We start from the raw sequence: 27,392 nt of genomic DNA on the forward strand, positions 1-27,392 counted from the left end.
AAATATTCTGACACACATTAATTGTTACATACAGTAATCGTGCCATGTCAACACAAGTGTTTCAGCTTATCGTGTTTACATAGCGATCATAAAAGAGAGTTATTGTATCATGTTACGCCTACATCTAGCTATCCATTGTTTTCTATGATCTTCACCATCATCATCATTGATGGTGCAGTGATATGCGCGGTGGAGGTCCTGGGTTCGATCCCCGGCTGGGCCAATTGTGATATTCTTAGTTACCATACCGCATACCTTCTACCGGCAAAGACGTACCGCCAAGCGATTTAGCGTCCCGTTACGGTTCGTGTAGGTATTGAAAGGGATCTGGATTTTCATCCTCCTAACAAGTTAGCCCGCTTTTTATCTTAGATTGCATCATCACTTACCATCAGGTAAGATTGTAGTCAAGGGCTAACTTGTAAAGAATAAAAAAAACATCATGATCAGCCTCCTTTAACTACTACCTACTACACATTCGGAAGATGTAGTTTTGAATGCGCTCAGGGGTATGTGCCTCAAACTTTTCAGCTATGTGCATTTTAAGATGCTTCAAACGGTGAAGGAAAAACATCGTGAAAAAACCTACTACCTGAAAATTTCCCTAATTCTCTACATGTGTGAGGTCTGCCAATCCACATTGGTCCAGCGTGGTGGACTTTTAGCCTAACCAGCCTTACTCCCATCTGATTCTGAGAGGAGATTCGTGCTCAACACTGAGCCTAGAGAGAACTAGTGTATCAGATTAGATTGGCAACATATAAAATTAAATAAAAAGGAAAAACCTGAACAATTGCATCGATTCAACAATTGTTTTACCATTTAAAGATACATTATGGTTTTACGTATACGGTATAATAATCTAAACATATACCATGTATTTCAAACTGGGCATATAAATAGCTCATATGATGCGCTCAAAGTATATACTTTTCCACAGTGATTATAGAAAATTTCCATATTATTCAACTAGAAACCAAAGGCTATTTCCATTACTACGAGTTAACATTGTAAGTACAGTTTTTCCATCTATAAGGTGCTTCCTCTGAACAAAAATTGTCAGCTTAGGCATGAATACTAATTACCTAACTTCATTTAATACGTAACTTCATTTATCAATACATAAAACTTACCACGTAGCAGCGGCGAAGAGCCCATTCAGGCCGATTTCAGCCGGGTTAAGAATCCATACATTTTATATATTAATTATTATAATTAATATGTGTGGATGTATGCGAAACCGGAGTTTGTATTATACAGTATGAATTTCCTTTTCTTTGGGCTTACCTTCGTCAAAATGTCATCCTTCGCCACTGCCAAATAAGTAATACAAACTATTTCACCATCATCATTTTCAGCCTATTTTAACAGCTCACTACAGGGCCAGGGCCTCTTTTCAAGAGAAGGGGAATTCTATTTCAAGTAGGCTTAGTTTTCAAACTAAACCAGGTTCGTCTGTTTGTAGAGATTCTACTACCTGTTCGGAGGGCTGTATCTGCCGGCAAAAATCTTTTTTTTTTATTCTCTACAAGTTAGCCCTTGACTACAATCTCACCTGATGGTAAGTGATAATGCAGTCTAAGATGGAAGCGGGCTAACTTGTCGGTAGGGTGGTAACTAGCCACGGCCGAAGCCTCCCACCAGCCAGACCTGGACCAATTAAGAAAACCTCAATCGGCCCAGCCGGGGATCGAACCCAGGACCACCGTCTTGTAAATCCACACAAGACTAAACAAACATCCATACAAATTAATAGGATTTATAGACATCTATTGTTAAATTTTAATTAAATAACAAAATTAAATATAACTATTCTTTTGTCAACAGAATTTACAACTGGAGAATTCGTCAACCATGTTTGAAAAATGGCGTGTGGTACCAGTCCCACTCACGTTCAAAATATATGTCTTCAATGTCACCAACACAGACGAGGTCAACGAGGGGGCTAAACCCGCCCTGGACGAAATAGGACCTTTTGTTTATAAGTAAGAATTCAATAGTTCAGCTCGGATGAAGGCGGCTCAAAACAGTGTTCTTTGTGAGGAGTGATGTTGGAGGTGCATGCCCCGGACCGGATTCGAACCCACACCCTCCGGAATCGGAGGCAAGGGTCATATAAAGTGGGTTATCATGGCTCTCAATACGGAATATTAGTCATATTGAAAACAAAAAGCCAAAAAAAATTAAAAAAAGAAAGAGAAAAAGACTTTTACATTACAACTTTTAATTATGAGTAGTGTTAGTCTATTTTGTTTGACCCAAGGCCTCTGCCCTCTTTAGAAAGGGTTTAGGGCTTTAGACTCACCACACTGCTTCATTACGGATTGGGCTTAAGATTTAGAGACTATACTAACTCTCAGATGTAAATGAACTGAGTTTCACATTCCAGCTTGCTTAATAAGCTGATGGCTAAGAGCCCCGTATGTTTTCAAATCTATTCGGTATACTCGACATAGGCTTAGCTGTTTTTCTTTTTTATAGAGAATACAGAGAGAAAAGGATCTTGGGCTACGGAGAGAACGACACCATCAGATACATGCTGAAGAAGACGTTCTACTTCGACGAGGAAGCATCGGCACCGCTCACGCAAGATGACGAAGTTACTGTTATTAACTACTCCTACATGGTGAGTCTTTACACTTTGTAAAAATTTTAGAGATTGTACCAAAGTCACCGACATAGATCACTCAGCTAGTAACTAAACAGGGCACACAGTTCGAATAACCCATGGACTTTGGGGTCGCGAGCCCGACCCCGTACTGAATAACGCAATGTTAGTTGACTCCCTATTAAAGAGACAAATGACATCATACTGATATTAGGCTAGTTGACACTTTTTTGCAACTAGACTGAAAAAATGTTTTCATACTTTTTTGAGACGTGATTACATGAAAACTTTAGTTTTTAAATATGTTTTTGACAATACGAGACAAAACGCCTGTCGGCCATGGCAGTCTATAATTCAACTGTTTCATGACGTCACTATAATAAATCCTATACATATGGAGCGTTTGACAAAATATTAGTTACAATTAGTTCGACGTTTAGTACATCAAGGGTGTTAATGACGTCACAAAATGGACGACAGCGTTTTTGACGTTTAAAAAATTTGAAAAAATACGTGGTATTTAAATTAAATTTTAAAAGAAATATTATTAACAATTGGACAACTTTACATATTTATAATTATCATTGGTATTGTGTGTTTGTTCACTTAATTTGTTTGGTACGAAATCCACACTGCAGTATAATTGTAAACTGTCCAGTTTATAAAATTCTACTTGCTAAAAGATATGTTGTTTTAAAAATGCGTCAACTATTGTGGATTAGATATTTTTGGCTTTAATCAAAACCAATAATAGTGTTTACGTACGTTATTCATAGTACGTGCCGGGAATCAATTTTAAAATATATCAACTGAATGCTAACAACATAATTATGAATGCCCATGTTCACGGCGTCTCGTTGTTCTGTGGTAGATGGATGAACTAAATTGTAAAGTTCCAGAACATTCGCTAAATTATATCCGGTAAAAAACACAAAAGAAATATGACATTAGTGGTATCATACGAAATTACCTTTCCCATTTATCTTAAAAGAAAATAACATTTTCAGTAACACCTGCCTGTATGACAAAACGGAAAGCTACTGACTAAATTTCAAATTGAAAGCTTGATATCTATACTAATATTATAAAGAGCATAACTTGATTGTTTGTTTGTTTGTAAATAATAGGCTCTGGAACAACTTTGTAAAATTCTCTCTATCTGTTATAAAGCTACCATTATCCTTGAGTCCTATAGGAGAATACATAATATTCTATATCCCCTTATTCCTACGGGAACGGAAACTACACGGGTGAAACCTCTAAGTTCTGCTAGTTTTTACAGATATTTAATAGAACTTGTCATAACTAGATCGATGCAGCAGGCAACTTTGGTGTTTGCACCATGGCAGTTTTGGGAGGTACTCGTAGCAAAATAATTGTCCGGACTTTTGAATACTGTTATCTCCAGCCACCATGATTCAAAGTCTATAATTGCTCTATACCTTAGATAGCCATTGTAGCAGAGTAGGTTGGCTAACTTTCAGATTTTAGAATATCATGGAGCTCTGATCATGGCATAACAAAGAAAGTGTGGTCACAGCAATTACTTAGACGCTGTTAGGGAGCATAGAATTTGCAATAGCCGTGGGAATTGATGTCGGCAATAAATAGCTAATAAAACTAACAAATGGCGTGACGATGCTTCGACATAAAAACCACCAGACACACGACACTGCTATTATTTTACTAATGATTTGATTAGACGGTGCAAGTTGACGTTTGTAGAGTCGTTAACTTAGAATTTTTAAAAAATAAGTCCTTTGCAAGTAGTAAAGCTAATTGTATTACAATCTTGTGTGGCTAAATTGGCCATCTGGTTTTACGGTCACGAGGTGTCAGAAACTTGATAGCCCAGTGGGCATGTCCTCTGCCTCCAATTCCGGAGGGTGTGGGTCCGGAGCGTGCACTTCCACACAGTTGTGTGCATTTGAAATTAAATATCACGTGTCTCAAACGGTGAAGGAAAAACATCGTGAGGAAACCTGCATACCAATACCAGAGAATTTTCTGAATTCTCTGCGTATATGAAATCTGCCAATCCGCATTGGGCCAGCGTGGTGGATTATTCACATAACCCCTCTCATTCTGAGAGGAGACTGGAGCTCAGCAATGAGCCAAATATGTGATAATAATAATGGTATCAGAACTGATCATCTCAGCTCAAACATCCCTTTGAGCTGAGGACCGAATCTCACCGGAGACGATTTTACAAAATAGTTCAATCTTCTCCTGTGTTCTTCAAACATCGTATTCGACTCTACCGAGCTGCTTCAACTCCGCAAAAAAAAAATACGTATATAACATTTAGTCAAGACTTACTTTAATGTGAACATACTGAGTAACTCATGACTTATTTCATGCCAATTAGAATGTAGTGCGTAAATCAAGTTGAAGCAAGTCAAGCTACTGGTATGCAAGTTAAAAACTTCCGTTTGCAACTCGAATCGTGTAGTCACCACATTAGTGTATCATCTAATAATAGAGTTAAAAATGTGTCATATTTTTTGTTCGTGCATCCAGGTAGGTAATATATGTAGGTTAAATGTAGATTAGTATCTAGTATGCTTGAATGTAAGATTAGCTAGGAAATTAAACAATTTTTAGAGTCGGTAATTACCGGTCATAAATGTAACGAAAAAATATATAAAACTAGCTGACGCCGCGCGGTTTCACCTGCGTGGTTCCCGTTTCCGTAGTAATACGGGGATGAAATATAGCCTATAGCCTTCCTCGATAAATGGGCTATCTTACACTGAAAGAATTTTTCAAATCCAATCAGTAGTTCCTCAGATTAGCGCGTTCAAGCAAACAAACAAACTCTTTAGCTTTATAATATTAGTATAGATACTGGGTGCTTTTATATCATACTAGTGGACGCCCGCGACTTCGTCCGCGTGGAATTCAGTTTTTCACAAATCCCGCGGGAACCATGGATTTTTCCGGGATGAAAAGCCTATGTGTTAATCCAGAGTAAAATCTATTTCCATTCCAAACTTCAGCCAAATCGCTTCAGTAGTCGCAGCGCAAAGGAGGAACAAACATATACACTTACACACACACTTACACACTGACTTACACACAAACTTTCGCCTTTAAAATATTAGTGTGATTCACAAGGCTTTACACTTAGCTTGTGTGTCAAGTGCGAATAGAAAAAGAGCATATCAGACCTAGACCTTCCTCATTTTATAAAAACTAAAAACTTGTGAACTCATGTTCTACAACATAAACATCATTATCTTCATCATTAACAACCCATATTCAGCGCACCGTTGAGCACGAGTCTCCACTCAGAATAAGAAGGGTTAGGTCTTAGCCCACCACGCTGGCCCACTGCGATAAAACGGTTGCAGTCGACAACATAAACACATCAGTGTAAACAGTTGTTTACAATCTGCTAACTACCAAAAAAATCAAATATCACGTGTCTCAAACGGTGAAGGAAAAACATCGTGAGGAAACCTGCATACCAGAGAATTTTCTTAATTCTCTGCGTGTGTGAAATCTCCCAATCCGCATTGGGCCAGCGTGGTGGACTATTGGCCTAACCCACTCACTCTGAGAGGAGACTCGAGCTCTGCAGAGCAGAATATGGGTTGATACCGGACGTCGCAAAGCAGATTTCAGGGGCTCAGACCCTCAGTTTATATTTTCCTCCACTAATATAGTTCCGAGTAATATCTATGATATAAATCCAGATACTAAAGGAAAGTAAATATGCAATAGAAGCCTAGGTCACCGTGTTCCGTCGAGGTCGGCGAGTCGTTACAGAATCTATTGATGACGCACAATTGATTACGCCGAGCTACACAATACACAGTAAAAACCATCGCTGATACCTGTATATAGTATAAGAGCTAGTTGAATTAATTTACGTTAGGACGATATTGTACAAAGTATATATTTTTAAACTTTCAGATAATCTTCATTGAATATATATTAACTACTACTTAGTTAATAAAAGTACTAAGTTTCGTTCTACAAACGATTCGAAGCCTGATTCGGTAATCATAAAAAGGCTAGAACTAACACAGTATCAAAACAGCACTTTACTTGTATTTCTCTATACATCCATCCATTAGTTTATCTATGTATCTGTCTTTCTGTATGTTTGTCTGCCTGTTTGTCTATTTATATTTGTAAACTTTAACAGCATCTTTGGTCGCGATTTTCAGCTACTTTTTCACAGACTTTAAAATAATTACAGTGTATAAACAATTAATTTTATTGCAAAAAGATTAAGTGCCAATTTAAACTTAATAAAAAAATGATTAAGCGTTAACGTTATTTCTCATCAACACAGAGTTTAAAACAATATAACAGTTAACGTATTTCCTTATATAATTAATTATTTCCAACGTATATTGGCATACCAGTTTGCCACAATTGTACCTGCAACAAATAATTCATCATTATAAATTTCTAAGGGCAGACAAAGATGCCTGCATCTGGGATATACAATTTCGTTCGCCAATACACTTTTAAGCGACTTGGTGGGCTTATGGAGATAACATTTGATACTGTAACTTTATGATATGTTTGTACAATGACATAAAATACTCCAAAGATTTGATTGATGGGAAACTCCAATAATGTTTATTCAAAATGTCCCGCATCCAGAAAATCAATGGCTCATGGATTCGTAGCCAAATAAACGATTAGTTATTATTGACGATTAATTTCTTTAAACTTTAGTAAAAAATGAAACTATTTGTTTTAACTTTTTTTTAACTCACGATATACAGACAGACAAGACTATTTAAACTAGACAGCTTGAGATCATAAAATTTACCACAGACTCTTAAACTATGTGTCTACCACACATTTAATCTGAAGGTAAAAAAGAATACAATAGGTTACACGTGATACTACAATATTCAATGGAAATAACTTGTGCCTATTTGTGGCTAATAAACCCCCTTCCACGTCAATGTAAAAAAAGTGTAAATCTATAATAATTCTATATCGAAAATCACTTGAAAAAGTAGATTATTATGTAAGGTATTGTTTGATTTACCTTTCACATATATTCATCGTCAATAAGCAGCCTTTTTAATAACCCAATGTATGACCATTGTACACCCTTATTCTGTAATGTTACAGCGAAGTGACATCGCTCATTTCCATGGCAATATCGTTGTTAGTGGAATTTTATGTTTGACATTCCATAGAAATAAGGTTCAAATTCTAATAAAACGTTATAGTCGTTAATCTATGAGTATGAAGTAGCGGAATCCTCCATAAAGGAGTAGGGATATATAGAATTTAGATCCACCACACTTGTCCGTTGCAGGTTGACAAGCCACACACATTTTATAATAAGCAACCATTATAGCCTACGAATAACAAGTACAAAAAAGTGATCCGAATTTTAGCAACTCCACTAAGTTTACATTATATATTTATGTATAGATATATAGTTTTTAAGCTTCCTAAGCATACAACTCAACATTGTATACAATAATTAGGTATAATTTATGTTTAAATAATTTTTCATTGTTTAATAAGCGATAATGAAATTAAGACAATTATGCACATTTGTCCACCTCAGTTTTGATGCACTAGAGCACTATCTCTATATATCGTGGAAAAGAAGTATAAAACAGACGTTAACCAAACTCTACTTACCCCGTGTAGTACCCGTTCCCCTGGGATATTATATCTTCGATAGAATATTAAGTATAGTCTATGTTACTCACTATATAATATAGCTTTTCATTGGTGTCAATTTTCTAAAATTGGCTTAGTTAAAAATTTTGTTATATAAGGAGCAGCTTTTAGCTTGGAATTCGTCGTATATCAAATACATAATTGCTATAACATATGCCTTTTAATGGTTTTCCATGTAGCGTCGTAAATTGTAACGAGAAACCGCCCGAGGGTATGGAAAAATAGACGATTATTTACCTGCCAAAGCTGTGACGACGAATAAGGTAATAAAAATAAAGTATCTTTTTTGTACCCACTCAAAATATACTCGTAATTAGGTTTCTTATTAAAATCAAAAGCATATGCAAAGTGCTATAATAAACCATAATAAACGAACGATAATTATTAATAGAATGAAGTATAAAAACATTTATATTTTAATAAAATAATTATATCAAGTAAAAACAAGAAAATTATAACTAAAAAATTTTTTTTTTCTGGAACTTCTTTACGTATTTGTGTATTTAAAGTATTTATGTGTAGCCGAATTTCTTTTGCGTATCTTTCTTTAGCCTGCAAATCTAACCGTAGGTACTATGTGAAATGTTCTTTATTGGCTCCTTGTCTGTCTATATACTAAAGCCAGACAAGATATGCAATGTTTGAAAAAAAACAATTTAAAAATGAAGGTAGCTATAAATCGATAGTCATTTCACACCTAATACTAGGTAGAGCCGTGATAGCCCAGTGGATATGACCTCTACCTCCGATTCCGGAGGGTGTGGGTTCGAATCCGGTCCGGGGCATGCACCTCCAATTTTACAGTTGTGTGCATTTTAACAAATTAAATATCACGTGTCTCAATCGGTGAAGTAAAACATCGTGAGGAAACCTGCATACCAGAGAATTATCTTAATTCTCTGCGTCTGTCAAGTCTGCCAATCCGCATTGGGCCAGCGTGGTGGACTATTGGCCTAACCCCTCTCATTCTGAGAGGAGGCTCGAGCTCAGCAGTGAGCCGAATATGGGTTGATGACGACGACTAGGTATAATTAACTTGTCTTTAAATTATTGAAAATAACATTTTATAGAAAAACATAAATAAATACATAAAAATAAATAAGTAATGAAATGGCATTGTTTAATGATGAACAGTGTAAGTACTTCGAGTATGGCTTTAATATAGTTTTGGTCAGTTTTTCAGCTGAAACCATAAAAGAATTTCGACTCTCTTTCTTTATATTTTTATTCGGTTAGTTTTAGAAACATTATACACGCAAAACTATGATTGAATGCTTATTTTGTCTAAACATAGATACTTTTATTTTATTTTTCCTATAATAGAAAGGAAATAAATAAATAATAAATGGAAATCTAGATACTTTTAAAACTTAATTTAACGCAAACAAAGCAGACACATCAACTATTTGTAAATATCACGAAAAATATTTAATACTTTTCAATGGTGCGTTAACCCGTCGCTCGTCAAATTGCTTTTGCTTAAAATAAATCTAATGAAGTTTAGGTACAATGGATTTTTTCTTAACCACATCCTTCTTCCATCTGTCTTGTCAATTTATAATAACTTTGGCTCGTTTCGACCTTAAAGGTCGTATGAGTTCGAATATTGGACATCTTAATAAATAAAAATAGATGATTAATTGAGGTAATTTAATTGTAATTAACACTTAAATGATTGATTTGCAAACATAATTGGGATCCTGTTTCAGAGTTGATAGGTATTGGTCAAGCTATCATTAACAATCCATATTCGGCTCACTATTGAGCACGAATGTCCTCTCAGAAAGAGAGGGGCTCTTTCTGAGCCTTGAAGAAATGCTAAGCGATTTCGTACTGACCAAGATGTAAAGGGGATGTTATGATTTGTCTGTGAAAGTCGGACATGCTCTGCCGAGGCCGGCAGAAGTCCGGAGGGAGGGGGGGGATTTTTCCTCCCCAACAACAAAGAAAAGCTTGAATTCAAAGGAAGTAAAAACTTATTTACATCAAACCAAATAACATCGTATCAATTTAAATTTTTTAGTCCAAAGAGCGAAAATCGAACTCATGATCTCTCTAAAGCTTTTAATTAAAGCTTACACTTAAAAATGGGCACCCTACCAAGGGCGGCAAATTTCGATAATTATTTCTAGGTATTAGTTTTAATTTTAATTTATTTTAATTTTGTAGTTGTAGTTATATTTCCTTATATTTTATTTTTATAATAAGTTTAGCTAATTTAAGTATTATCTTCATTAATAAATACTGTTACTTAAAAATACTATTAATAAAAATCATTCTTCAACATATGTGTAATAGTCATAAACTATGTTATACAAATATCCTAAATCTAACTCGATTAACATTTTAAAAACCTTGTCATAAAGAATTTTACAGCTTTTCAGTAAAACTTTCCAAAAATACGTTATTATTTTAAGCCCGAACGATTTAACTACGAACATACTCGAAATAACAAAAAACAAACATCTGTATTTTATGAAAATTTACGTTCATTTATTTTTTGATTTAATTTGTGGTTTTTAGAAGGTTATTTTTTACTCTTTATAATTGATGTATTGATACCTAGCAAATGCTGGAAACTTTATAGGTACGAGATTTTATTTAAAAATTAAACATTTTGTAGCTTATCTAAGTAATTTTTTTCTGATAATAATAAATTGGTTTTTATTAAAAGCAAAAAATACCCAGTATGCTCGTACGTATCTAATAATACCTAATGATTAAATTACATGATTAATTCACAAACTATACTTAATAAAAAATAATTATTATTAAACAAAAATAAAGATAACAAAATAATTGTTAGATTGACGTCAATGTTGACGTCACATGTTGACGTACATTTGTAAGTCAGTAGACACCCAATACCACCACGGTTAGATACTGGGCAGGACTTAGGTACGGTAAGGGCCGGACTTAAGTCCGAAGGATTGGACTTTGATTCCCACCAATATCATTAATGTATACCTACTTACCTATGTAGCTAGTAGGTACCTAAAAATAAAAACCTTTGAGAAGAAATTCATGTGTATAAATATCAACCTTTGCTAATCGATCATTATCTGCGCTGTAAGGATTTTTCATAATTCCCCCTAAAGAGAACTTCCCTCTATATATTAGAAATCACAAATGAATGGGGGCTAAGTCGCGGGCATCATTAAGTCCTTAATAAAGTAAGCTAGGTAGGAACAAAGATAGAATACCGACATCTACTCGTACTAACTACCAAGTAGATACATAGATGGGTTATTGAAGGCAATTAATAATTGTAAGATTATTAGAATTGGAAGGCAATTACTCGTATGGCGAGATATACCCGCGATGTGCGAGATATTCTGTTTTTTAGAGTTCCGTGCCTCCAAATAAAAAACGGCACTCTGATAAGATCACTTTGTTGTCCGTCTGTCTGTAAAGACCCTTTCGGGAATGTGTGGAGGTGTGAAGTTGAAATTTTAACCGTATACAGGTTATAATTTCTCATGAAGTTATTAAAAAATCAAACATTACGTAAAAATAAAGATATGGCCGTTAATTTAGCACAAACGCATATTCGACATTCTTATGGAAGTAAAAATAAAACTCATAAAGTACTTCCCGTTGAATTACGAGTAGAACTACTAGCCAATTCAGTAACTATGACTTAACGAAATTCACCAACTAGCTATTGTTAGTGATTCTTGAGTCACGTGATTTCGTATTCACTATTTGCTACCGATCAAAATTGAGATTATAGGTAGAAAATGTCATCAGGTGCCTAGTGACAACCCTTCGATATTTTTTTTTCGTTTCGTTCGTTTATTCCTTTTATAGATTCGTTCGGATATCGTAAAATAGGTAGATCTCAGTTGATTTTGTGATTTATGTTAAAAATGGGCTTTGCGGAATAAGAAAAATGAAAATCATGAAATTAAGGGGTGCAGGTATATTATTTAAAATTTGCAATTCGATTTCCGAATTTATTTATAATGATCCGACGTATAGAACCATCCAACCATTAAAAAAAATATATATCACGTGTCTCAAATGGTGAAGGAAAACATCGTGAGAAAACCTGCATAACAGAGAATTTTCTTAATCCTCTGCGTGTGTGAAGTCTGCCAATACGCATTGGGCCAGCGAGGTGAACTATGGCCTAACCCCTCTCATTCTGAGAGGAGACTCGAGCTCAGCAGTGAGCCGAATATGGGTTGATATCGACGATAGAACCATCGGTGGGCGAGTCCAACTCGCACTTGTCCGGTTTTTTCTACCTGATTTAATAACGTACTGTGGAGTTTTTGCACGGTTGCAAGTCCAAGGCTTCTTAATCTGATAATTATTTTCCGTTTGCGCATATTTTACATTCATGTTACCTAACCATCTTGTGATTTATCTATTTATTTATGGAGCTATTATTTTTTTGTAAAAAAAAAAACTACAATGTATTATGCAAGCGGAAATTATTTAGCTAAAAGTTACATAGTACCTACATAGTTAAGTTGTTCCTAAGTGCACTTCTAGTCGAAAATTTTATCATCATAATTATTTGAATGGTCAACCATGTACTAGTGCCGTTGTTTTTAACTATTGAGAAGTAAAATATTCTCTACGAACTTCCCTACGTTTGGACGAGCATGACCTTTAACAATAATGGTATCCTATGAGCATGACTGTTTATATGCATTAAATACCTCCTTCCTTGACATACAACCAACATGGAACCTTTAGATGATCTAGAAAAGAAAGAAACAAAAGGTTTATTCTAAAACTGTGCCACACACCACAATGTCTAAGAATTATTGTAGCGTCCTATGCTTCAACCACCAAGCAAGGCAAGACTCAAACCCAAACTCAAGTAGCAGAAGCATCAAACACAATCATGTTTGGCACAATCTTGAAAAAGTTACAAGCTCAGCAATTTGCTGCATAAACCAAGCAAAAAGAAGCGTTGATTTTCAGCTGTTATTCTTATCTAGGTGACACCACGGATAATCATATCTCTTTTGCTTTTCCCTTCTCATTACTATTTCAAAGCATTTGTCATATATCTCCTCTTCACTGGAGACCATAATCGCAATCAGGTTTCCGAAGTCTACGTTACTTCTTGCTGTCGGATCTGACCTGTACGAACCTGGTTTTCGTACTAGTAACAAATAGTCAAATGTTTTATCATTATAAACATATTTTAACGGTCGACGACAGGGCTCAGCCTCCTTCCTTGTAGGTAAGGTCAGCTTGCTTATGCTTCTGCTTCTTGGGTCGGACCATGACGATATCTTTTACACGTGGTAGAATTTTTACAAATACTCAACTGACGTATCAAAAGTGCTTGTAAACTGAGCCTTCTTGTAGTAAATGAATTTTGAATTTTGTTTAAATAACTTTCGTTGTTTAGAATGCGACTAAATAAAATTAAGAGAATTAGCCACTTCTGTTCGTCTCAATTTCTAGGCGCTAGTGACATATTTAATAAAAAAAAATCGTTGTGGACAAACGAAATCTAAGCCAGACTGAGCCTACTTTTTTTTTTTTACGAGTATATACTTATTGCTGCTATGTTGCTATTGGTGTTAACCTGTGTTTGTTCCAGGCTGCTCTACTGACAGTAAACGACCTGATGCCAGCAGCAGTAGGGCTAGTCAACACGGCCCTCGGGAGCTTCTTCACCAACCTCACCGACCCCTTCATGAGGGTCAAAGTGAGGGACCTCTTCTTTGACGGCATCTTTCTCAACTGCATTGGGGAAAACTCCGCTTTGAGTGAGTAATAAAAATGATCATTCAAATGCTGTTAGGATTATGTACAACAGTGGCGTGCTCTTCATATATGCATAAACACAGTGCATACCATGAGGATTCTCGGATCAAGGCGCTTTTGGAATGCTCGTAACTTTAATTTTTAGTTTTAGCGAGGTTTCACCCGCGTGATTCCCGTTCCCGTAAGAATACGGGGATGAAATATATCCTGTAGCCTTCCTCGATAAATGGGCTATCTAATACTGAAAGAATTTTTCAAATAGGACCAGTATTTCCTGAGATTAGCGCGTTCAAACAAACAAACAAACTCTTCAGCTTTTTAATATTAGTATAGATATTATTACCTTACGTTTCGAAAATGCTTGTAAAATAAGCCTAATTGATATAAATGAATTTTCACTATTTTGATTCTTTACGAACCTGTATTGAAGGTTGAATTTTCCATTTTGTACACTTTGCCTAACCTAGTTAAAACCCTTATGCACGCCACTGATACAGCCATCACTTCAAGAGCGCTAGTTAGTAGAAGTTAATTCCTACTAGAAGTTAATTCCGCTAGTTAGTAGAAGTTAATTCCTACTAATATTATAAACGCGAAAGCTTGTGTTTGTTGTTTGAATGTTTGTTACTCTTTTAAGCCCGCAACTACTAAACCGATTTGGCTGAAATTTAAAACGAAGACAAGATAATTCCCTGGATTAACACTGCACACACTTACACTTGCTTTTTATCTCGAAAAAAACCATGGTTTTTGCGAGATTTGCGAAAAACTGAACTCCACGCGGACGTAGTCACGGGCGTCCGCTAGTTACTAATGAAATAGAGCTAGAGCCTCAATAGCTCAACGGTAAGAGCGGTCAGACTCATCACCAAGGTGTGGTGGTTCGATCCCCGCCCCGTTGGTCTATTGTCTGTACTCACTCCTAACACAGTCTCTTACGACTATTTGGAGGGGTATGGAAATATTGGTCATATTTAAAAGATATGGCAAAATATTCTTTAAAAAAAATTAACCGATATCGATATACCTACAACGTATGGAATCAGTCGTTGCGATCTACTTCTAGAATAAATACAACCCCAGAATTTCACTTCTCCAAAACAACGCAATATTATTAAAATAATAAAACTCATAATTTCATAATTAATTATAAACCGATGCTTCACATAGGATAATTGGCGGGTCAGCAGGTAGCGAAATTCGAATTTTTTGTGAAATAAAAAAAATAGTTCTCGCAAATTCAGCTGAATTCTACCGCCACGAAAAATGAACACAAGTTTAGTTTGCATTTTTCAACAAACCAACGAAACCAACAATACCCTTCAAGTTTCACTCCGACACAGCATCCTCAAGAGAAGTATCCTGTAATGAAACGCCACTTGCTAGTTCAATACTGATTATTTATTGTCATACCCTCACATACATAAATGTTTAATATTTTATGTTAACAATACACTACATCTTTCCCCTTTTCAATAAAAGACAAACATTTATTCATTTACAACAATTACAATATCATATTAATTATTTTCCTTCCTTCTTATAATGTTTACTAGAAAAGGAATCATAATACATCTAAACATTATTAAATCAATACTTATTATAATCATAATCCAGGATTAGGAATATAAGTATAGGTACAGTGATAAAAAAAAAATACAATATTTATATTTTTACCCCATACACAACAATACAATTTCATTTTAATAATTCTTTACATGCATATAATATAATAATTCAGATTACAATTTTCTATAATTCTCTTTTACATTCACATTTTTAATTTTTATTTTTATTTTATTTATTTATTTTTTTTTTTTTTTAATATTTTTCAGACCGAAATTCTAGTACTTACTATAAATAAACCATGCAACTAAACATAAAATACCTACATGATGCGTAAACTCAACTGAAATAAATACCTATTCAGGCTGTATTTTTATTTTGCGCATTCAACCGAGCCTGTCTCCTTGTACGAGTTATCGGACGCGTATGTATTGAAGCATCTTTCGAGTCCCCGAAGTGTTCCGCAGACCTAGTATCCACATCACGAGTTTGAATATTTGTCGGAGCCGTTTCAGATTTAACCGCCCCGGTACCGCTTGTACTCGCTCCAGTTTTATCGCCCTCAGCGAATCTCCCGTCTGTCGCCCGCTCGTACTGTTCTTGGCCCTCTTTTATATTTTGCCTACACACTAAATGTCGCCGATTACGTCGATATCTACGTCTGACTTGATCCTCTACGATATACGACCTGGGTTCCGCGGCCGGCTGAATAATTTTTGCGCTCTTTCGGTTCTTACCGTCTATGATCACCACTTTATCGTCAACACGCAGAGGTCGAAGATGTTTCGCGGCACGACTATCATAATAAATTTTTTGTTTATGTTGTTGGTCCAACACGGCATCGTGATTCTTTTTGCGATCGACAATATCATTAAACAATTTATGATGTGTTGGCAACCGCGTATTTAACCTCCTACCCATAAGGATCTGCGCTGGGGAGTCTATGTTTTCCCGCGGTGCAGTCCTAAGGTTTAATAATCCTATGTAATAATCTTTTCCCGAATCGAAACTTTTCTTTATTAAATTTTTTACCGTACGGACGCTGCGCTCACTTTTACCATTACTCTGGGCATACAAAGGTGAAGACGTCACGTGTTTAACATCCCATGTACTAAGAAAGGTTTGAAATTCCTTCGAGCAGTAAACTGTTGCATTATCTGTGATCAATTCATTGGGAATTCCGTATCTCGCAAATTGCTCCTTCATAGCCCTTATCACAGAATTACTATTTACCGACGTCAATTCATTAACTTCAACGAAGTTCGAAAAATAATCTACTAGGATAAGGAAATTCTTTTTTCTATATTCAAATATATCTGAGCCTACCTTGAGCCACGGCACGTCGGGAATGGCGTGCGGCAACATCGGCTCCCGGCGCGGCGCGGGCGCGTACCGCTCGCACGTGGCGCACGCGCGCACGGCGTGCTCGATGTCGCGGGACATGCCTACCCAGAACATCACCTGGCGCGCGCGCCGCTTGCAGCGGTCGATGCCTAGGTGACCCTCGTGAATCCTTTCTAGCATCTCGGGCCGTAGTGCTGCCGGTATATATAATAAATAATCCTTAATTATCAATCCATCTACATACTGTAGACTTTCACGATACGACCAAAATATCCTAAGATTAACTTTCACTTCGTATTTATTTTTAGGCCAACCGTTTACTATATATTTCACTAAGTCTCGACATTCGTCATCATTAGCTACGTTTTCTTTAACTAAACTCAATTTTTTATCACTAAACTGCAGATTACTAATCATAAAACAAGTTTGTGCTTCAATGTTTTCATTTAACTTTTCGTACATGCATTCCGGTAACGGGGCCCTAGATAAAGTATCTGCAATATACATATATTTTCCAGGAGTATATACGACCTTAAAATCATACCTCTGCAGTCTAAGCATCATACGCTGTAATCTAGCCGGAACGGAAGATAACGATTTTTTAACTATCGATTCTAGCGGTTTATGGTCACTCTGTATGGTCACGTCGCGTCGCCCTAAAATATATTGATGAAACCGTTCACACGCAAACACAATTGCTAACATTTCTTTTTCTATTTGTGCGTACCGACGCTGCGTGTCAGTGAGCGTGAGGGACGCGAACTCGACCGGGCGCCCCGACTGCAGTAACACCGCGCCGAGGGCCTCCGAGCTGGCGTCTACCGAAAGTACAACCGGGAGCTCCGTACTATACAATGCGAGCACTGGCGCTGTTGCAATTTTTGTTTTTAATAACTTCACCGCCTCCGAATGCACCGAGTCCCACACCCATTCAGCATTTTTTTTAAGTAAACTTCTAAGCGAAGCCACCGCCTGTGAATAATTAGGTACAAATTTTGAAAGGTAATTAATCATACCTAAAAACCGCTCTAATGATTTTCTATCACTGGGCTCGGGCATTTCCAGAATAGCTTTAACTTTGTTAACATCCGGTCTCATGCCCCGTTCATCGAAAATATGTCCTAAATACGTTATCTCATTGACCCCAAATTTACATTTGTCTTTATTAAATCTCATTCCTATTTCGCGCGCCCTTTCTAATAATCGATTCAATCGTAGATCATGTTCCTCCCGAGTCTTACCCCAGACCACGATGTCGTCTATGAATGAGTCGACTCCCTCCAGATCTTCCAGGTGCTGACGCACTCTCGCGTGGAATATTTCTGGTGCACAGCTTATCCCGTAGGGTAGTCGCAAGAACTGGTACCTGCCGTGAGGGGTGCTGAACGTGCACAGGTCCGCGCTAACGTCGTCCAACTGGAGCATCCAGAAGCCGCAGCGCGCGTCGAGCACGCTGAAGCAGCTCGCCCCGCGCAGTCTCGCCGCGAGGTCGGTCACCGTGGGTAACGTGAAGTGCGCACGCCGGATCGCGCGATTTAACTGCCGCGGGTCTAAACACACGCGTATATCCCCATTTTTCTTCGCTGTTATTACTATAGCGTTTACCCATTCTGTTGGATGCTGTACCTTGCGAATTACACCCAGCTGTTCCATGCGCTGCAACTCACTGTGGAGTTTCTCTCGGAGACCTAGTGGTATTTTCCGCGACGGACATATACTGGGTTGCACCGTTTTATCTATAACTATCCTATGTATACCAGGCAATTTCCCGATACCCGAAAATAAATCTGAATAACTTTTGTCTATATCTAAGTTATCTATTCTTTGTATTAAGCCCAGTTTTACACAAGCACTCAATCCTAATATATTTTGACATTGCATGTTACATACAACAAACTTCAGATTATAAAACACTTCCTTATATTTAACAGATAGGTTACATTGTCCTATTATCGGCACAACGTTGCCGGTATAAGAGTGCACTCGCCCAGTGTAAGGGCTCAATTTTTTGTAACTAAGACCTAGATTCAAATAATCTAATTTAGACAATATATTCAACATCGAACCGGTATCTAACTTAAACTTTAACTTCTTACCATTACCAAACTCCAATAAATCTGTCCATTCCTTCGACCTTTTCCTATCACTTTCACAGTTACCTATCACATTCACAAAGATTAGTTCATCATCAGACCCTTCAGATTCAATACCCTCACTTAGGTTGTGCACCCTCTTCCCTGGCATTCTACATACCCTTGAAAAATGACCCCTGCCCCTGCAGGTGTAACAGGTCGCATGAGCCGCTGGACACCATTGCACTTCACAAAACTCACTACCACAACGCTGACACGCGCGGGCCCCTTGGCGCGCGGCCCCGCGCTCGCGGTCACGAGGCCCGGGGGCGGCGCCGCGCCACCAGCCGCGCGCGCGCCTCGCCGCCGGCACTCCGCCGCGGTCCCGACTCCGGCCGGTCTGGCCGCGCCCGGCCACTCCGTCCACACGAACGCTCGAACTCGCCTCTTCTATTTGCTTACTCTCATGCCTCGATATCTCATCGGCCTCACAGATTTGCATAGTCTTCGTGAGATTTAGATCATCAGTCCTCAGTAGACGATCCCGAACGACGTTGTTAGAAATGCCACATACTATGCGATCTTTGATTAAGTCGTCTGTGAGATGCTCAAACTTGCAATCTTGACTGAGCAATCTGAGCGCGGTAACATATTTTCCTATCGGCTCACCCTCGCATTGATTTCTCGTAAAAAATTTAAACCGTAACATTGTAACATTAGTTTTCTTTGTTCCAAAATGAGTATCAAATTTACTTTTAACACGTTGACGGACAGTACTCTCTCACATGTTATGGTTGCTGAGACAGTACTATTTTTCATACATTGCCCATAGGCGTAGCGTCACAGCGCAACTATTATAATAACACATGATATGACAGAACGGATTTGTGATGCCTGAGCTTCATCCTCGGAACTCGAAGATACTTCACCAGATGGTTGAAAATCGGCATCGGATCCGAATTCTCCATCATCTTCGAAGGGGTCATGACTCGATTCAGAAGTCAAAACAGCGTCAAATAGGTCCTGAATCCGCTTTTGTTCTTTTTCATATGAATTGCGAGAAAATGCCATCTGCAAAAATATTAGTTTACAATGTGTTACAACTAAATGGTATTGAAAACATACATTAGCAACATAAATCAGTTATTTGCATAAACAAATATACTAGTTTTAGTATTTTGTATTCATAAAACAATAAAATTACGTTGAAAACAAACAATACTTACGTTCGAAAAAATAATTGCGCGCGAAATCACGTAACGACCTGTCGGCGCACCGCCGTGGCGCAGTACTAAACAAAATGTATGAAAACACGACGGCTATGGGCGTAGTGTGTGTAAGGGTGGTGCCAATAAAATTTGGATGTGTGAGTGCAGGTACTTTCTTTGAACAGATTTTTTAACATTGTGTGGTGACAGTACAAAGTCTAAAATATATCTTCGGTGACAGTACAACATGCCCTTCCTTATGATTGCCGGTAAAATTTTACGTCGTATGGCGTACTGTGTTTAAACTAGTCAAAAGATCGACGTCGAAGGGCGTACTGTCGTATTACTTCTGACTGGCTTGACGCCTACAGGCAGTACTGTCCGTCAACGTGTTAAGACATTTCACGTCCTCTGCACTTTCCTCTTTACCATACGTGAAGGTTGAAAATATCTCATAACCCTCTGGCCCGATGAGATTCACTAACAAGCTGGCTTGTACATCTAGTGGTTCCTTAATCGTCCCCGATGCTTTTAAAAAGATCTCGAACTGCTTCCACCATTTTGTCCACGCGTCCGCTCGCGCGGCTGGACTGCCATCGATGTTTAACTCAGCCGGTGGGCGAGCGTGCTCCATTTTACCGTAATACAAACTTGCATTAACAGTCACTTACGTTAAATCTTCACTTATTTCAATAATTCACTGCCTCAAACTTCTAAAAACTAATTAAATAACTCGCACCGCTGCCACCATGTAATGAAACGCCACTTGCTAGTTCAATACTGATTATTTATTGTCATACCCTCACATACATAAATGTTTAATATTTTATGTTAACAATACACTACAATCCTCAAGAAGTTCATTACAATGCTCAACTGTAACAACTAGACAATGTTCGAAATGAATACCTATCTGCTCACGTAGAAAATAGTAAACATACAGTAATTTGATGTTGGTACGAGTACTTCACAAATTTCATTAAACTTGTTCCATTTTATTGCTTCACTAAAGTACCGAAAATACCTATTTATGTGTCAGTTAAGTACGGCTTACAAACTTTTCTCATACAAACTTGTTAATGTACGAGACAGGTGAAAAGTTGATGTTTATAAAAATCCTTATATTGGTATTACTACTGCCAAATTATCTTCTTCAATATTACAAATGCAAAATTTTGTATGCTTGTCAATAAATCACCCAAAAAACTAGAAGACCGATTTTGTTTAAATTTGGCACAGAAGTAGATTATAGTTTGTAGTACAATATTTACAATTGGGGAATATATATATGCAACTTTTTATCCCGAGAAATTAAACAACTCCTTCGGGACAGTAAAAATCTATTGGTACTGGGGTCTGTTAAAGAAATATTATGACTATTAGCAGTATCAGTACTCGGGTCAATAATAACTGTAATATTTGTACTAAAAATACAGTAGGCATATAATATAGCTGTATAAGACTTTGTTACAATACCTCCCGATCTTACACTTAGAATTCCTTATACTAGAGAAGAAATTCTGATTGTAAGCTCGGGACCCCTGCTAGCTACCTAAATTAAGATTTTACGTAAATAAAAAAGTTATAATATAATAAAATGAAAAATGGGGAATAATGTACAAAGGGAAATGTTGGGAAAACGGGAGAAGTTACTCCACTTATAGTGATACTACTGTAGGGGTTGGATTAAAGAGGTCTAAGGGCGGACGAAGTCGCGAGCGTCCACTAGCCGTAAATAAAACCTCTCATCAAGATGAAGCTACTCACGGTACTGCTGGATATTAATCGATTGTAAAAATGTTCCCCGGGTCCTGAACTAGTAATTTGTATATAATAATTAGGCTGTAGATATGGCCTTCACAAATGAAAAATTAATTGCAGTGACATGATGATCCACGTGTAATTACTATTAATGAACTATTACAACCATGTAATAAGTATAATAAGTATATACCATGTAATAAATATAATAAGTATATACGTGATAGCCCCGTGGATATGAGCTCTGCCTCCAATTCCGGAGGATGTGGGTTCGAATCTTGTCCGGGGCATGCACCTCCAACTTTTCAGTTGTATGCATTTTAAGAAATTAAATATCACGTATCTCAAACGGTGAAGGAAAACATCGTAACATCCTGCATACCAGAGAATTTTCTTAGTTCTCTACGTGTGTGAAGTCTGCCAATCCGCATTGGGCACTCTCAGTCCGAGAGGAGACTCGAGCTCAGTAGTGAGCCGAATATGGGTTGATAACGAACGATTAAATAATAACCTTTAAAATTCCCAAACCGATACAAGCGAAGTTGTTGTCCATAAAAATCTCCACCAGGCCGACGGACCCGGCTAATTGCAGAGGATTTCGCCTACTCTCTAAGACACGGGGGTGTAACACCACTGATTTCCCAACTCTAATCAGGATCTAGCTTAACGTGCTCTCCGAAGTACGAGGGTTTAACACAACAAACTCTGGGCAGAGAATTCTTACTGAAAAATAGCTCAGTATTTAGTACTTGATCCCAGAACCGCGTGATCCCAAACCACAAATGCTAACTACTGGAATAACGAGGTACATCTACAAATAGGTACCTATCACTGTCACAGCTCTCTGACACGTGAAGGTAGTGATTTAGAAAAAAAATAGATAGTTACAAGAGGAAGCGAGACATTAGCCGATGCGTTGCATGATGGCAACTCTAAAGCGTGACATTACGTTATAAGATATTTTTAATGACACTCTGCTTTCCTGAAGAGAATAACGTTCCACGTGTATATCTGAGACTAAGTAATACCTAGACATTATATACACCTAAGCATTAATTTAACCACGAGCATGATATAACACCAGCTTTAAGCACTAGTAGCATTCTTTCCTAGGATTCCTGAGCCAGAGGACCTTTTTTAAGTATATTTTTTAATTTGAATTTATAATATTTTTCCTATGTTTTTTTTATTCTCTTCAAATTAGCCCTTGACAATCTCACCTGATGAAGTGATGATGCAAACTAAGATGGCAGCGAGCTAACATGTTAGGAATAGGATGAAGATCCACACCCATTTTGGTTTCTACACGACATCGTACCGGAACGCTAAGTCGCTTGACGGTCCGTCCTTTTGTTGATAAAGTGGTAACTAGCCACGACCGAAGCCTCCTACCAGCCAGACCCGAACCAATTGATAAAACCTCAATCGGCGGGCCAGTCCCACCCTGCACATCACTGCGTCGCGGAGGGCGAAATATGTAATAAAAAAGAGTTTTTAGAAATAGAAATATTAATAGACAATTGGACATCGTCATGACTTTTTTTATTTATTCAATTACAAGTTAGCCCTTGATTGCGATTAGATATTGCGAGTCTTAGATGGAAGGGGCTTACTATTCAATTTGCATTTGGGTGCAATTTTATTCTACATTTACCTCTGATGGTTTCTAGACGGCAGCGTACCGGAACGCTACATCGCTCGGTGATACGTCTTTACCAGTAAGGTGGATAGAATCAGCGGCGAAGAGTTCATACAAGCCGATTCCCGCCGGGTTACCTTTAAAAATCCATGCATATTCATTGTTATACTGTATCTAAATAAATGATAAACTGGAGTTTGTTTCACACCGTATGAATTTTATTTTCTTTAGGACGGCTTACCTTCATCTAAATTCCATCCTTCGCCACTGCTACTGATGCCTACCACCAGACCAAATTTGGAGCCAATTTAGAAAATATAAGATCCTAAAGTGACTTGAACTAGAAATCGTACCCACACAAAACAATAGTAGGTACTCCTACGCCAAAGAGATCGTCAAAATTGGTTATTGCTATTAGGTATTATTATACTTATTTGCATGGTAAACGCAAATAAACACCTAAACACCTTACCTAAGCACAATAAACTTTTATGGTATTGTTTTTATACACACTTTGCTGCATTTAATGACCCACTGCAGGGTAATGGCCTTCTCTGTAAACGACCTCGTGGAGCGATGACTTGGAGGTTAGATCCACCACGCTCCAACCTAGGTCGGCAGGTTTGAGTTTTTAGGCTTATAAATATTTATAGCCGGTGATAGCCCAATGGATATGACCTCTGCCTCCGATTCCGGAGGGTGTGGGTTCAAATCCGGTCTGGGCCATGCACCTCCAACTTTTCAGTTGTGTGCATTTTAAGAAATTAAATATCACGTGTCTCAAACGATGGAAGGAAAACATCGTGAGGAAACCTGCATACCAGAGAATTTTCTTAATTATCGCGTGGGCCAACGTAGTAGACTGTTGGCTTAACCCCTCTCATTCTGAGCTCAGCAGTGAGCCGTATATTGGTTGAATGATAATGATGATGATTTGAATGATCTTCATAGGGATAAATAGCCTAATTAACACCCCGGAGGCCTAAAATCACCAATTTCCTAACAAATCTAAAAAAATCCCAAATTTCAAAACCCGACGCAGTACTCGAACTAGGGTTCTCAAGATCCGTTGCTTATTCTAACCATTGTATCAACGAGGGAGTTCAAATGTATTTATTTACTTAATTACAGGTTTAGTGTGTGGAAAAATAAAGGCGGATAAACAACCAAACATGCGGCCAGCAGAAGATGGCAGCGGGTTTTATTTCTCCATGTTCAACTACGTAAGTTTTAACTCATTATCAACCCATATTCAGCTCACTGCTGAGCTCGAGTCCCCTCTCAGTAAAGAGAGTTAGGCCAATAGTTCACCACGCTGGCCGAATGCGGATTGGCAGACTTCACACACGTAGAAAATAAAGAAAATTCTCTGGTATGCAGGTTTCCTCACGATGTTATCCTTCATCGTTTCAGACACGTGATATTTAATTTCATAAAAATACACACAACTGAAAAGTTGGAGGTGCATGCCACCGACCGGATTCGAATCCACACCCTCTGGAACCGGAGGCAGAGCTCATATCATATATATATGGTTCTAAGTTTTAACTACCAACCAATTAATAAATAAAGACTACAGTTACATGCTGGGATTAGAGGATTTGGAATAAGAAACCTGATTAATTTAATTGATTGCGTAAGATGGAAGCAGATAATAAGTATTTTAGCAGATAATATATGTTACTTGGAAAAGATAGGTTTAGGTTTTTCTACTCGCATACCTCTGACGGTTTCTACGAGGCACCGTACCGAAAACCTGTACTGTTTGTAGGTATTTTGCGTCGGAAATCGTCTTTGCAGGTAGAGTAATATATAGCCACGGACAATACCTACTACTTTTTAAAAAAGTTATTTTCGCTATAACTTGATAAAAAAAGTTATGCTGTAATTTCGACGCCCTGGGCAATCGCTCTACCCTAAGCTCAGGCAGTGTTATCCACTGACGGAAAACACAACACAAAATAATTATAATTCAAGCCTAGAGGAATTGGACCCATATCTCTCATATGAGACACACACACTCACATGGGCCAATGTTATGATTATTTCTAAAAATTCAAAATAATATTATAAAATTAAATAACGTAATTTTAATTCCATTTATTATTAGGCCAACTACTACCAATAGGTAACTAATAAGTAAATAACTTTATTTATTTGTTGCAATAAATAAAATATACTAAATTGTACGATAAATGTTTGAATAAAACCTAACTAGACCAAAACTAAGGAAAACTACGTGATGTGTAGTTTCCCAACTTAATCCAATCTATTAGTCCCAAAAGTTTTCTAAAGCTTATAGCATAAGCTCGCATATTAATAAAACCGTTATTTCTGACTATGAAGTTTCTGGAGTATGAATTATGTTTCATCCTTTTGCCTTACAGTTTGAGCTTAGTTGAGTATAACTTTATATATTATCATAGAACTACTGATAGATAGAGGCTACTGTAATTATAGTTATAATTAATTTACTATATCTACTTATCAAAAACTTATTTACAACTAGCGGACGCCCGCGACTTCGTCCGCGTGAAATTTAGTTTACCACAAATCCCTCGGGAACCATGAATTTTTCCAGGATGAAAAGTATATTGTAAAATCTATTTCCATTCCAAATTTCAGCCAAATCGGTTCAGTAGTTGCGGTGTGAAGCAGTAACAATCCATACAAACATTAGTAGGACTAGTCGACGCCCCGTGGTTTCCCCGCATAGTTCCCGTTTTTCGTTCCCGTGAAAGATACGGATATAAAATATAGCCTACACTCACAAATAACATGGCTGACTAGGCTGATTGTTATCTTAATTGGTCCAAATCTGGCTGATGGGAGGCTTCGGCTTTCATACCGTAAAAGTCCAGCGTTCCCACGAGGTCTGAGAAAAACAGAATGTCACGAACGAAATTGCAGGCGAACGCTAGTAAAGTTAAAATCCTGCACACATTGTTAGCTGCACGTGTAAATTTCAATTTCATAAATTGCTTTTACATCAAGAGCCTTTGATACAACGTTGTGGAAACTCTTAATCTGTTTTTATTAGCTTTTATATTAAGTTGATGGCGAATAAAGCTTTTCTAATCAAATCAGAAGCTTTCTGTATGAACACGTGTATTTCTATCATGAGTTTTCGATCATTTAAGGAAAACGTCAACGTTATATTAGAAAAAAAGTTAAGGAAAATGATCGTGATGAAACCTGCATACCTGAGAATTTTCATAATACGTGTACCTGTGTGAAGTCTGCCAATCCGCATTGGGCCAGCGTGGTGGACTAATGGCCTAATCCCTCATTCCGAGAAGTGATTCGTGCTCAGCAGTGAACCGAATACGTGTTGATAATGATGATTTTTTTTATTCTTTACAAGTCCTTTACTTCAATCTTACCTGATGGTAATTGATGATGCAATTTAAGATGGAAGCAGGCTAACTTGTTAGGAGAAGGATGAAAATCCACACTGCTTTCGGTTTCTACACGGCATCGTACCGGAACGCTAAATTGGCGGTACGTCTTTACCGGTAGGGTGGTAACTAGCCACGGCCGAAGCCTCCCACCAGCCTGACCTGGATCAATTAAGAAAATATCAATCTGCCTAGCCGGGGATCGAATCCAGGACCTCCATTTTGTAAATCCACCGCGCATACCACTGCGCCACGGAGGCCGTCTAAGTCACGTATTTAAATGATGAATCGACTTGTAAAATTGTTTTATATCTGGGTATCATAATCTATAATTATTTTAACCCCCTATTTTTAATGAAACGGGAACAACTTGGAGGAAACTGCTGTCGG

General features: G+C 37.5%; 1 protein-coding gene across 1 annotated transcript in view; it reads left to right on the top strand.

Annotated features, from left to right (window-relative positions):
• The window catches only part of LOC112050555 (sensory neuron membrane protein 2), a 34,977-nt gene that overhangs the window by 2,080 nt on the left and 5,505 nt on the right, over positions 1-27,392 (top strand). Inside the window, exons 2-5 of the mRNA XM_024088846.2 lie at positions 1,828-1,985; positions 2,482-2,626; positions 13,848-14,016; positions 24,736-24,827. Coding sequence (XP_023944614.1) covers positions 1,828-1,985; positions 2,482-2,626; positions 13,848-14,016; positions 24,736-24,827 — 564 coding nt within the window. The remainder of the gene's footprint in view (positions 1-1,827; positions 1,986-2,481; positions 2,627-13,847; positions 14,017-24,735; positions 24,828-27,392) is intronic.

This window comes from Bicyclus anynana, chromosome 6 (genome assembly GCF_947172395.1).
Source record: "Bicyclus anynana chromosome 6, ilBicAnyn1.1, whole genome shotgun sequence".
NCBI classification, from domain to species: Eukaryota; Metazoa; Arthropoda; class Insecta; order Lepidoptera; family Nymphalidae; genus Bicyclus; species Bicyclus anynana.